Source organism: Pundamilia nyererei, unplaced genomic scaffold (genome assembly GCF_000239375.1).
Source record: "Pundamilia nyererei isolate P.nyererei 1_Seehausen unplaced genomic scaffold, PunNye1.0 scaffold00003, whole genome shotgun sequence".
In the NCBI taxonomy this organism is placed as follows: Eukaryota; Metazoa; Chordata; class Actinopteri; order Cichliformes; family Cichlidae; genus Pundamilia; species Pundamilia nyererei.
Window position 1 is genome coordinate 6,386,150 of NW_005187404.1, and position 13,703 is coordinate 6,399,852.

General features: G+C 41.5%; 1 protein-coding gene across 2 annotated transcripts; it reads right to left on the reverse strand.

The window, feature by feature from the left end:
- Nucleotides 1–3,205: 3,205 nt before the first annotated feature.
- On the reverse strand, nt 3,206–13,289 carry LOC102194568 (septin-5-like). 2 transcript variants are annotated; one of them, XM_013911325.1, is made up of 13 exons: nt 13,156–13,287; nt 11,906–12,040; nt 10,744–11,067; nt 10,364–10,460; nt 10,181–10,267; nt 9,973–10,096; nt 9,746–9,880; nt 8,148–8,265; nt 7,914–8,015; nt 6,804–6,900; nt 6,492–6,654; nt 6,088–6,187; nt 3,206–3,755 (listed from the first exon to the last, which is right to left on the reverse strand). In XM_013911325.1, exons 2-13 carry the CDS (start codon nt 12,008–12,010, stop codon nt 3,687–3,689), a joined length of 1,521 nt encoding a protein of 506 aa, XP_013766779.1. In that variant the 5' UTR covers nt 12,011–12,040; nt 13,156–13,287; the 3' UTR covers nt 3,206–3,686. The 2 variants fall into 2 exon arrangements, with proteins under 2 accessions (XP_013766779.1, XP_013766778.1); XM_013911324.1 differs by lacking the exon at nt 3,206–3,755 and having other exon boundaries at nt 4,817–6,187; nt 13,156–13,289.
- Nucleotides 13,290–13,703: the final 414 nt, after the last annotated feature.

A 13,703-nucleotide genomic window follows, 5' to 3' on the forward strand; every position in this document is an offset into this window, starting at 1 on the left:
CAAAACATGAACATGACACCAAGTTCACGGTTCTCAGACGACCTCCACAGTTACCAGATCTCAATCCAGTAGCGTGCCTTTTTTGATTTGTCAGCTTCACACAAATTTGCAGCAACTCTGTGACGCCATCATATCAACGTGGACCAAAATTGCTGAGGAACACTTCTAACATCTTCTTGGATCCATGAAGCAATAAGAGCTCTGAAGACAAAAGTAGGTCCACGGTACTAGAAAGGTGTACCTAATGAAGTGGCCAGTGATTCCATCTTTCATACTAGCAACAAATTTAATTGAGATATCATTATTAAACAAAAAAATCAAAAACAATTTACCGAGGTAAAGTGACTGGTAATACAGGGTGGGCCATTTATATGGATACACTGTAATAACATGGGAATGGTTAGTGATATTAAAGTCCTGTTTGTGGCACATTAGTATATGTGAGGGGGCAAACTCAAGATGGGTGGTGACCATGGTGGCCATTTAGAAGTCGGCCATATTGTTTTTTTCAATAGGAAGAGGGCCATGTGACACATCAAACTTATTGGTAATGTCACAAGAAAAACAATGGTGTGCTTGGTTTCAACGTAATTTGATTCTTTCATGAGTTATTTACAAGTTTCTGACCACTTATAAAATGTGTTCAATGTGCTGCCCATTGTGTTGGATTGTCAATGCAACCCTCTTCTCCCACTCTTCACACACTGATAGCAACACCGCAGGAGAAATGCCAGAACAGGCATCCAGTATCCGTAGTTTCAGGTGCTGCACATCTCGTATCTTCACACCATAGACAATTGCCTTCAGATGACCCCAAAGAAAAAAGTCTAAGAGGGTCGGATCGGGAGACCTTGGGGGCCATTCAACTGGCCCACGACGACCAATCCACTTTCCAGGAAACTGTTCATGTAGGAATGCTCGGACCTGGCACCCATAATGTGGTGGTTCACCATCTTGTTGGAAAAACTCAGGGAACGAGCCAGCTTCAGTGCATAAAGAGGGAAACACATCATCATGTAGCAATTTCAAATATCCAGTGGCCTTGAGGTTTCCATTGATGGAGAATGGACCCACTATCGTTGTACCCCATATACCACACCAAACCATCACTTTTGTTGTTCCAACAGTCTTGGAGGGATCCATCCAATGTGGGTTAGTGTCAGACCAATAGCGGTGGTTTTGTTTGTTAACTTCACCGTTCACATAAAAGTTTGCCTCATCACTGAACAAAATCTTCTGCGTGAACTGAGGGTCCTGTTCCAATTTTTGTTTTGCCCATTCTGCAAATTCTGTGCGCTGATCTGGGTCATCCTCATTGAGATGCTGCAGTAGCTGGAGTTTGTAAGGGTGCCATTTGTGAGTAGCTAATATCCGCCAAAGGGATGTTCGACTAATGCCACTCTCCAGTGACATGCAGCGAGTGCTACGCTGTGGGCTCTTGCTGAATGAAGCTAGGACAGCCACTGATGTTTCTTCATTAGTGACAGTTTTCTTGCGTCCACATTTTGGCAAACCCAACACTGAACCAGTTTCACGAAACCTAGCAAGCAGTTTGCTAACTGTAGCACGGGAGATGGGTGGTCTCGTAGGGTGTCTTGCATTGAAATCTGCTGCAATGACCCGGTTACTGCGTTCACCAGATATCAACACAATTTCAATCCGCTCCTCACGTGTTAACCTCTTCGACATGTCAATGGCTGTGAACAAAGAGAAACTTGTAAATAACTCATGAAAGAATAAAGTTATGTTGAAACCAAGCACACCATTGTTTTTCTTGTGACATTACCAATAAGTTTGATGTGTCACATGGCCCTCTTCCTATTGGAAAAACTAAAGCTTTATCCAAGATGGCCGACTTCTAAATGGCCACCATGGTCACCACCCATCTTGAGGAGTTTGCCCCCTCACATATACTAATGTGCCACAAACAGGACTTTAATATCACCAACCATTCCCATGTTATTACAGTGTATCCATATAAATGGCCCACCCTGTACTATAACATGTATATACACACTTCCGAAACTTACATCAGAAAATCACTATCAATCCACTTAGATGACACACAAAACCATTTAATCCCACTTCCATTTGCAGCCATAAAAAACCCATTGTCTTATTCAACTTGAAATTATAGTCATATTTTATTACAATATTAGAATTTGTACACATTGCCCTCTCCAACCTCTTTCATTTATAAATTTATTACATAAATATAATCAAAAAATGCAAAATAACGAAGGCAAATTTAACATGAATTCAAAAACAAAAAGTGTCACCTGACTCTGCGATAGAAACTCGAGGAATGTATTTTTCATATATATTTTTTTTAAACAAAGGTCAAACAAGTCAGAGTAGAGTCATCTAATTTAAAAAAAAAAAGAAGCTCTGCAACATTAAAAAAAAAAAAGTCAAGAGACTCATGTTCACTCTTTGTTTTTGATCATTACTCATGGGCTGTAATGGTGTTGCTAAGTTATTGCAAAATTAAAAACAATTCTCACTTTTGAAGACCAATCCAAAGAAAAAATATTGGGATTATTAAATTTATCATTGGCTGTAAGATAAATGTAAAGGTTAGTACTCATCCAACATAGGAGATCCCTTTAAGTGAGAAGATAATTATAACAAACCTATTAAAAAAAAAAAAGCTTCTATTATCACCCCCAACGGCTGGTCAGTTTATGATCATCAAACAGATCTGCGATCTGAGTAATCTTCACAAAACTCATGCAAAAATAAAAATCACTGCATGACCTTTAATGCAACCCTGCCCTTTGATGCTCATCTCATGCAAATCTAGGGTCTTGTATTTTTCAACAACCTTTTGGGACTTTGCTACTTTTGGGAATTCTCCACGCGGTTTTTAAAGACTTCTCTACCAGATTTAAAGATGCATCGCATCTCGAATGTTGACAATGACAATCAGTGAGTTTGCTTGTGAGCTAACACTGGTCAACCCTGTGACGTCAGGCATCAGATGTGACAACTATAATTGTGAACATGCAGACACTGAACAAACCAAATGAACAAAAACCAAAAAAACCCTTAAACCAAATTAACCAACAGGAACCTCCGTCATCCACATAGTCGAGCAGTGTAACATTAAATACAGCATGTAAAAAACAAAAACAGTAGGAAAAAAAGGTGTATTATAGAAAATTATATTATTACAGTATATATATATATATATGTATATGTGTGTGTGTGTGTGTGTCTGTTGACCTGTAAAGATTTTTAAAAAATAAACCAGAAAACACCCAGAAAAGTGTAAGCTTTGATGTAAACTTGTAAAAACAACCCTGTGATCATGTGGCTAAAGAAAAAGCTCTGATATGTGAATTAACCCCCAACCTTTCATTCATTCAAGCGAACATCACGAGAGCCGTTTTAAACAGCAGACAGGGAGAGTTGGGTGTTTCTCAGCAGTGCTGCCGTAAATGTCAGAGATTCTGGAGAGGATAAAGGGAGTCGCTAAGCTGCAAACGTCTTACCACCTCCTTGCCGGGTCCTTGATCCACGTATAACATGCTGCTGATGAGGCTGAGAGGTGGCTTGGGATGTCAATATCCAAGAGTGGAATAAAGGTTTGTTTGGGGTGGAGTGGGGAGTTTTTTTTTCTTTTTTTTTTCATTAAATCCCAGTGAGAGCAACACATGTACACAGTGTGACTGGGTTCTTGTTTCTCAATAGCCGTCCTTCTGAGTGATCATATGATCCTGGATCCTCTGCAGCATCTCCTGCATCCGCCGCAGCTGGGAGAAGAGAGCAGAGAGAGGAGACGGGTGTTAGTGTGATACGTTTGAATGCGACGCATCCACTTTCATAGCGGTGTGAAGTGTAAGGGGGATTTCATGGAAGCTATTCATTTACGCACGGCTGCACAGGCAACAAATCAATAAACGCCCGGGAGATGGGCCTGTTCTCCCCAAACCACGTGACATGTGCTGAATGGCAGCAGGGAAACAAGGCTCCCTCCATCTGCTGCTTCACTCTGGACTACAGAGTATCTGTTATCACAGAAGCAGCACTTTAGGATATTAAAATCACTAGTATCAGTCAGCGACTCAATCACCTAATCATGTTGAGTGAGTCCCCCCCCCTTATCAGATTTGTTTGAAATAAGCAGGTAACACAGGTGTTATACAGCTCCTGTTCACCTGGAGATGTTTGTCCAGCTGCTGCTGTGTGTGGGTTGGCTATAACACCCGTGGGCAAAGATGTATATTGAGCTAATTTGGTGTTACTGCGTTGCTTCATGTTGATCAGACAGAAAATGTAAAATAAACAAATGAGGGGAAAAAAATAAGACTCTTTATTTAATGAAATAAATAGATTTTGCACGGTCTGGTGTTGCAGAGGGAAGGGGGCTGGTATTGACATAGCTTATTTAACTCATTATGATTGCAGAACAACATTAAAACCATATACAACAGTCTATTCCTGAGACTCAAAACAGTCATTAACAAGGCAACAGTCTAGCATCTACAAACCCAAAATAAAAAGGAATCTATAAGGAAGGTTTCTTTTCACAACAGTAATATTTATAACTAAACTTTGCAAAAAAAAGTAAGGAAATTTGGGTTTGGTTGATTATTTCTGTGTTGCAACGATTCTGCTTGGTAATAAATCTTACACTGAGGGAATGCCTGTTTATTTCCTGTTAAATGGTGCCACATTTGTAATGAAAATACATCTGTGGGTTGAGCAGCGGATTTAAGCATGTGGGTTATGTGCACTAAAAACATTCTCTGCCACAGAGATGATTAATCCTGCTATTGAGTCTTGTTTTGAGCTTCTGACACCATGACTTCACCATCAGGCTCCTTTGCACCAGTGTCTGCAACATGTGCGGTGGGACCTAAACATGTGGAGGACTGTTATGTCCAGATTGTTGCTCACAGGAAAAACAAGGCTTGTCATCACTGCAGGCAAGGTCGATGCAGAGAGATTTCGAGATGAGATTTTGCAGCCAATGGCCATCTCTCTACAGTCTGGGACTGAACTCTATTCTCTAAGATGACAATCCCCCCACCCCCACAGAGAAGGGTTTATCAGAGACTACCTCCAGATTTTGGGAGTGGAGAGGATGAAATGGCCCACCTTCCATCCTGACCTTACCCCTGATCCCAAAAACCTGTAAGTGGCATGTTTGTGGGATCAGCTTGGGCCATAATGACCAACATAACATTGGCTGATTTGGGACAAATGCTGATTGAAGAACAGGATGTGACCATGAGGAGGAGGGTGCCAGGTCATTGGGGTTGTATTAAACAATTAAAGTATGTTTTGTTTCTTCAGACTTAAATAATCTAATCCATTAAATTACACCAAACAAGAGTCAATATCATAGCTGTTTGGCATTGGCAGGGAAGTTTTTCATGGGCTCAACTCTGCTGCTTGACTGACAAATGCATAAGATATAAGGATACAAGGTTTACTACCTGGAAGCATTGTTACAACAAAGAAGCAATCAACCAAACACAAATTTCCCTACTTTTTTATGCTACTTTACTTCCACTAAGCATCACAGTATTGCACAGTATGTAGCCCTTTAAATACCCACTAACAAGGTTTTTCTGTCAGTCTTAACACTTTCCCATCATTATCCTTCCCACCTTCTCTGACCTGCCATGGTCAGATGTTATGAGCTCAGGTGCAGGAACACATGTTACATTAAGCTTTTCTTTCTTTAATCCTGAGAAGGTTCATCCTGAAACTCTGGATGATGGCGTGGTTATAAACATCCTGGTGCTTCCAGAGAGTGTAAGGGGCAATCTCTTTTCCTAGTCACAGTTTAAAGCTCCAAAAGGCTACAGGTTTACTCTATAATTAAACCAGTTCCTGTTTATGAGACTGTTTTCTTGTGAGTTTCACAAAACGTGATCTGACTGGACTTAGAAAAAAAGTTTTTGGGTAAACACATCATCTGTGAGCTAAAGATACTCAGAGAGCTTCATCGCCTTTGTGATCTGAGTGCCTCTCTGGGCTGGGCTGACGGTCTGAGTGCTCGTGGTGATCAAAATTGTGGGCAGAGTCATGCTCGTGGTCGTGATGCGACTCCAGTTCGTGGTCGGCGTGCCGTACCTCCTCATCTTTCTCTCTGATGAGCTTTTCCGTCTCGGTCTCGGCCACTCCGGGCACCACTGGGATGGGGAAGTCTGTGCCGCTCTCCCGGGTTAGCTTACTGCAGAGAGACACACGTTTTGGGAAAGTTCACAGAGTTTACTACAGAACACAGACCAATGTAAATAAGCCTGTGATGTCTAATCAGCTGCCGACAAACATTGTTAAGACACCACACCAGACACGTCAGCGCAAACCCATCAAATACCTCAAGAATATATGAAGGTCACACGTTTTTTTAATCACATTCTCCTTCTCAAAACAACAATATTCTAACATTGTTATAATTCATCTTGATTTTTCTTGTGCCATATTTCTTTCATCTCACTAAAACTTATTTCTCCCGTCCTTCAGCGTGAGCATACTTGCGGTTGCGCTCCTTGACGACCATGCGGGTCATGCTCTGGATGCACTGAGCTCTGTAGTTCTCGTAGTGAGTCTCTCGGGTCACGTCCTTGAGATCTTGCATGTGCGTGCGAACGAGCATGTTCCTCAGCTTCACGAAATCGCAGTGTGCTGGGTTTTCCACTGCAGACCACAGAGTGAGGATCAACTACACACTCAATACTTATACACGTTCTCTGTCAACTTTTGTAATGGTACATCTATACAGAAAGCATTTTAGTATGTATGATTTTGAGGTCTTTGTTTAGGGGAACATGTGAGGTCAAGGTTACCTTCTACAATGCCCCAGGGGTACAGACGGCCTCGCACCCTCTTCCCTTTGGCCTCCACCACGGTGTTGCTGCCTATTACTGCAAAGGGGATGCTTTCCTAAAGGGGTCAAGATAAAGATCGTAATATTAAAAGCATGTTATGGTCATAAAGATCACATCTGGCTGGGCAGGGTGTGAACACATCTGTATTAAAAAAACAACAACAGACCAGTTATATCCCTTTCCTCTTAAATGTCTTTGTCCTTTCTTGTGCAAGACCTTTTCCCCCCCCCTTTTTAAACCTGATCTTTACCTAATCCAACAAGAGGTAGAATTCCATAAACCTCAAAGTTATTGATTTGATTGTAATCATACTGACATGACCGTAGCATATGTAGTCGACTGGACCATGAACTTAAGATAAAGCTTTGCATTAACTTTGCCTAGAGCACTGTCAGTGTATAGGGCAGTATAGGGCATAGATAAATATGATATCAATAAATATATTATATGTTTTTAAGATTTTCCTCATGTCACATACTTACATTGTTCAAAATGTGACATCTAACAAATTTGTTACATTATTGCAATTATTGCTGTTCCAGTAAATAAACCAGTATTAACCAGTAGTAATAAAATTATTAAAGACGTGTCACATGGTCAAACAAGCGCTGCAGGCCTGGCAAAACCAGCCTGTATGACACAGAAAATATATCCTATACTTACTAAAATTAAAATATATGAAATGCATCATAATTAAGAAGTAATTCTGATTTTCTTGATAGTTATTGTTTATTGACCAAAGTAAAGACCTGTGTGTTGAGCAGGGGTTTTGCTAGTAGTGATAACTTTTGCTTTTATTTCCACCGACTGTGTGCTTAGTACCACCTTACAATACGGGAAGTGTAGAGGAGGCCGATTCATCAACACTTAAATCCACCAGGTCTGACTATATAGTCTGTTCATTCATTTTAATGTCAATTCTTATTAATATTAAATTTGTTTGCAGCACAATTTGTTTTGAATGACAATGATTTGTCTTGACTCTGAGCATTCTGCTTTCAGCTGAGTTTAGTGTACTAAACACAAATACTTGGATGAAGGAAAGAAAGAAAGGAGATCACTGATCACCTTCAGCTCATGGTCTTGTTGCTTGAAATCTTCATCTTCATCAGAGTCGCAGTCGGGGAACTGGTATATCTTTATACCATACTGCTCAATCTCCTCTCTGATCTGCAAAGAAAAACAGTGGAAAAACATGTCTGACGTCAAAGTGTGAATAACGTCCTCTGTGAGGATACAAGTAAAACACTCTGCGGCGTATACACAGATTGATTCGTGGGATGAAACATGCAGTCGCCTTGCCTTAATTTTCTTTTTCTTCACTTCACCAGGGGTGAGTGTGTCTGCTTTGGCCAAGACTGGGACAATGTTGACCTTCTCATGGAGAGCCTTCATAAATTCCACATCCAGAGGTCGGAGGCTGGAAGAGATGAGGCAAAACATACCAAGAAAGGATAATAGGATAATGAGACACTTATTATTTATTAGGATAGTGTAGAGTAGACAAGAGAGTGGGCATTTTCGAAAAAGGTGAGTCACCTGAAAGCAGGCCACTGCAATAAGCACTACAGCTTTCAGCACGTGAGGAACACAAACTTTATTTTAGGGGTTCTCTGAGTTTTTATGGCTGGGTCGGTGTTTGTAGAGTGTAGAGTTTCTTCACAGAATGATGGTTTGCGCACGTTTATCGCTAACCATTAGTGAGGTTGGAGTTACATTCCTGGGCAAAAAGTTATCAATCATTGTCAGGAAGGTTTAGTTTGCTAATGATGACTAATTGAAGAAAAATACTTCCCGAGTCACATTCTGGGCTTCCCTATCATGGTTTAACATAAACTGTGGCTGAATGAAATATACAAGCCATGCGCTTTTTCCATGTTGCCTTCACAGGCCACAGAAAACTTCAAAAAAAAGGGCCACCACTGATGATTTACTGTTAGACAAGTTTAAACTGGGGTTGATAATCATTAACTGTTAGATCATTTTGTGCCAATAAACTCCATTTAGATTTGAAAGCGTTTCATAAATGCTCATGAATTGCTGGCAATCAGGATCAGACAACAACAGACTTACCTGCCGATCCACATCTAGATTTCTCCATTCTAAGCTTTCCTGCATAAAGTCTTATCTGTAGTTCAAAATTAAAGGTGCTAGTTTATCTCAGAGATTTAGCATGTGACCACATGCCATACAGCTGAAATGCATCAGTCTGGGTTGGAGTCCTTCCCCTTCCCCTCCTCTCTCTCTCTCCCCCTCCCCCCCATCTAATGCTGCACTATCAAATGACGGCAAAAATGTACAACCCCCTCCCCCCCAAAAAACTTGAAGCATAAGATGATGTCTCTGGCTGCATGGCACACTGGCCGACCAATCGGTGGCAGCAGACACTTGCTCACCAACAGAGGGAGCCGTTTCTCCATGGCTGTCACGCTGAAAATGCTCTGCAGCATTACTTGAATTTTATGGTATTCTGGCTCCTTGATGAACACAGATCTGGATGCGCACAAATGTGCTGAGAGGTACCACAACAGCACACAGCACAAACAATTGATTAGTGTAAAATCACTGCAGCAGATGTAAAGTTATCCAAGGGCAGCTGAGAGATGCTTTATCTCTGGGAAAGATGCTGGGCATCAACAATTTAAGAGGCTGAACACACTGTGAGTAAACACCGATCCACTAGATACGTGTGGAAGATATCACGTGTGCGCTCAGGACGATGGCTGCGATAAACATGTGATCAGAGATCACGAGGAAAAGTGTAGTTAATGGTCCCATTATCACTTCTGAACATTGCACGTGATAATGTGCTGCAGCAGAAACAACTTAATCTTCCATATTTTTAGAAGTAATAATAAAGAGAGGACGAGCAGGCTGAGTTAGCTGTAGCTTTGTCATACCCGTGACCGAAGGGTGAGATGAAATAGAGGCAGCAGTGTACGCGGTTGTCCTGGATGTTCTTGCGATTGAGGCCACTCTCATCCCTGAAGTACTGCTCGAACTGCTGGTCAATGTAGTCAGCCACTGACTTCCAGCTAAAGCAGAAACACACAGGGGCGTTCAGTCTCAGCTGACCGTGTAACTCAGATTCACTCAGGGTTATCTGATGCGTTAAACATGTCTGTACCATTCAGTGTTGTTCACAGCGTCCCCAAACCCAGGGGTATCCACAATGGTGAGTTTCAATTTGACACCTTTCTCCTCTATATCCACCGTGTGTTTGGTGATTTCTACCGTTTGTGTGATTCTCTCTAAGATAGAAAAAAAGAAGTAAACAGCCCTCAGCCATTACATAATGTAGTACAGCAAATTTTAAAACAAATAAGCACACGCACCTTCTGCATTGAGCAGCTTCCTATCTTTGTACAGATCTGTGAGAAACAGACTGTTGACCAGGGTGGACTTTCCCAGGCCAGATTCACCTTCAAACAAAGAACAACAAAGAAGAAAAGACCGTCTTTTTAAAACAAACACGGTCTTAAGATCAAATAGCAGCTAATGCTAAAATGAGGATTTACCTGCTACCATGAGCGTGAAGTCAAATCCTTTCTTGACAGACTTGCGGTGCACCTGGTTTGGCAGCGTTGCGAAACCCACGTACTCCTTGTCCTGGTCCTACAAATGCACAAAAAGATAAAAATGGAATAAGGAAACAGAGGCTGTGTGTACACCATGGTTTCTTTTTTCCAAACCTGATATCGGCTTTTTGAAATAGTTTGGCATTGTTGTCCCATTTGCAGTATTTCGACAGCAATAACGGCAACAGCACAAAACCAAAAAAACAAAACAAAACACCCAAACAACTGTAAAACATGGTATGAAATGTATCAGCATGTTACAGCACACAGGCTGTGCTGACCCCTCTTTGGGGCTTCCTGACCGTGACGCCTTGTATTACCTCGCTACTGTCGTATGGGTCAAATCGAACCCAGGGGCTCTTTGGCCTGGAGGGACTGACGGGGGACGGCAAGTCAAACTCCACGCTTCGGCTTTGTGGCAAACCGGAGTCTGAACCCGAATCTGACTGGGCCCTGCCGGCCACGGGGGGCCGCAAATATGACGGGGTGTGGGGGCGGTCATTGCCCTCGGCCTGCCTGTCCGCATCATGAGCCTCGGGGTCATGATGGTGGTGATGCTTGTGATGGCGGAGACCGTGCCCACCATGATGCTGAGGGTCCTGCATAATGTTTTCCACTTCTGAGTCATCTGAATGGCTTGAGGGCTGGAGAGAAGCGAAGGTCGTGGGGGGGGCGGGAGGGATGACGAGGCGAACAGGAAAAAAAGAAATACGGTGGAGGGAAAAGAGGAACGGTAGAGCACCAATGTAGAGGGGGAGGTATGGAGATCCAGAGGGTAGAAAGTTTTAGAAAATCAACTTAAAGTTTTATGGTGAGGGATTTAAGACACAGCAACAAAGAGATCTTTCATATCTGACAACTCAAAACTGTTAGTATGCCCAGCTGAAGGCCAGTGGGTAACACATGACATTTGTACATTAATGTGGATGAGCCTTTAACTATTCATTGGAAACAGGATACATGTTAGGGACTTTACAGCTGGTGGATCACCTTCTATTATAAATGAAGAGAAGTCATGTTAGAGCTGAACACTGCAGCCAAGTTGTTTTATGAAACTAACAATGAATGAACTCCAATACTGTGTTTATATTTACTCTCCTATAAGAGTGATCGTAACATTAAAGACAAGGACTGTTTTAGACATCAGGTATTTTACTCTTCATTATTAATGCATCTTTAAAAGTGTAAATTTTCTGTAAGAGGACACGCAGCTATGGACTCTAGTTACAGTTACTAAAGTCTCCCTGATAAATAAATAATAGAGTGGAATTCAGCAAGCAACACGGCCACTCAAATTCAGCTGTGAGCTCACACTGTGACACAGTTTTAAATTTAAATTTAGACCCTAAAGAGATAAATTCATGTCTAATCCTTAGCTTAAGCGCATAAAAACTACAGACTTTGACGGCAGAAATCAGCTGAAGATGGGCAGTAACAGAAAAAAATATATATTTGGGGCCGGGGGGGGGGCATCACCGATACCTGTTCATGGTGATCATGATCATGGTGTCTGCTCTGATTAGGGGAAGCTGGACAGGAGTCTTGTTCATCTGATGAAGAGGAATGCTCGTGGTCACTGTCCTCCATTGCAACTGGGGCTAAAGCGCACTCTGTGATCTTGAATCCGAAGGGCGCACGCGTGTGGTGAGGTTTATCGGGGAAAAGAACAACAGGGAGGTTGAAGAAGAGGATGGAGAAGGGCCAACAAAGAGCCTCGCAGATCCACGCATGAACCACAAGGAGGACATGAGGAGCACAGGTAAGATGGATAAAGACGAGGAAGAAGACGACAAAAAAATTAAAAAAGCTAATGAATAAAAGAACATACCATTTACAGCAGAAATGGTATGATGCATGTAATAATATAACAAGGGACTGAACAATAGATATATGCTATAAATTAATATGCATCTGTAAACATTTGATTGCAAAATCAAAACATGTATAGGATGAGCTAAACAGGGACAGGAATTAATAAGCATTTGCTTCCTTATTATTTTTTTCCCAAACAGGAATTGCTCAATATTTTCAACATGATATTTTCTTTGATATCATGTTCATTCATTTAATAAAAAAAAAAAAAAAGTATTAACTCTCGTTATGCGTTTCAAAATAAAGATTTGATACAGATCAGGTTATGTTCACTCCTCTTGTTCTGGTGCCATTTTCCTATTCATGCTCACAGCTACAGTTACAGTCAAAAGCTAACTACAAGTTTGACAGCAAGTAAAGTCTGTGCCAATTTCTTTCCAGTTTAATTTTGATAAAAAAAAAAAAGCTTAGCATGTAATCTTTTTGCTGTTTTCCACATGGTTAGGTGCTCCACCTGTGACCTACAGCTCTAATATGATTGGGATTTAGAGCTTAAGGGCAGAGGAAACAGTGATAGTTTCACCGATTGGGAAATCGGTGACCTGCTTTCCTGATGCACAACCAAAGCCCTAAGATCAATGTCCAGCATGGTGGGTTCTGTGTCCTACATAAAATAAAGTGTCAATCACCGACATTTTGCTTTGGATTACAAATCCACAGAAGTGCATCAAACAGACTCCCACTACTTTTTTTTTTTTTTGCTTAAATATGAAAAAAGCTTCAAAGCGACTTTTAGATGTATCATCTGGAATATCACACTAAAACAACTCAAGTGACTACAGGAATAAAAATCAAAGAACAAACTAATTATCAAACATATTCTCAGTAAAGTGGATAAAAGCACGTTCACCCGTTCTCACCTCCTTTCTTTCGATGCCTCACCTGTGTCTAAAACCCTCTTCTTTTTACTTCTTAAAAACTGCTCCTCGTACAAAGTCCAGCAGGACTCGGAAAGCAAAGAGCAGCGGCTCCAGCATTTATACAACTCCACACTAGAGGACACAGCGCCCTTCAGCTCCATTGAGCTGGTCGGCACCCCGGGGAGCTGATCAGTGGCATTGATGAGGTGCACGTCAGCGCTGACAGGCATCACCAACCCAGACATAGACTACATCCATCAAATCTACTTAACTTTGGGGCTGCACAGCTCCATGTCGTGCACAATTATACACAAACTGTGAGTTTGACATCTTCTGCTGTTTCACCGTTTTGTCTGACAATTCACATTGACACCAGCAAACAGCCTAATCTGATGAGTTGAACCTGATAACAAAGCAAAAAGATAAGGAAACACTGATAGCAGCATTAGAGCAGAAAACATGATGCTACTTTGTCACTGTGTGTGGACTGATGTTATAACATGAAGACAAATACTGTGCATATTTTGCAGGGCCCATTCTTAACCTTT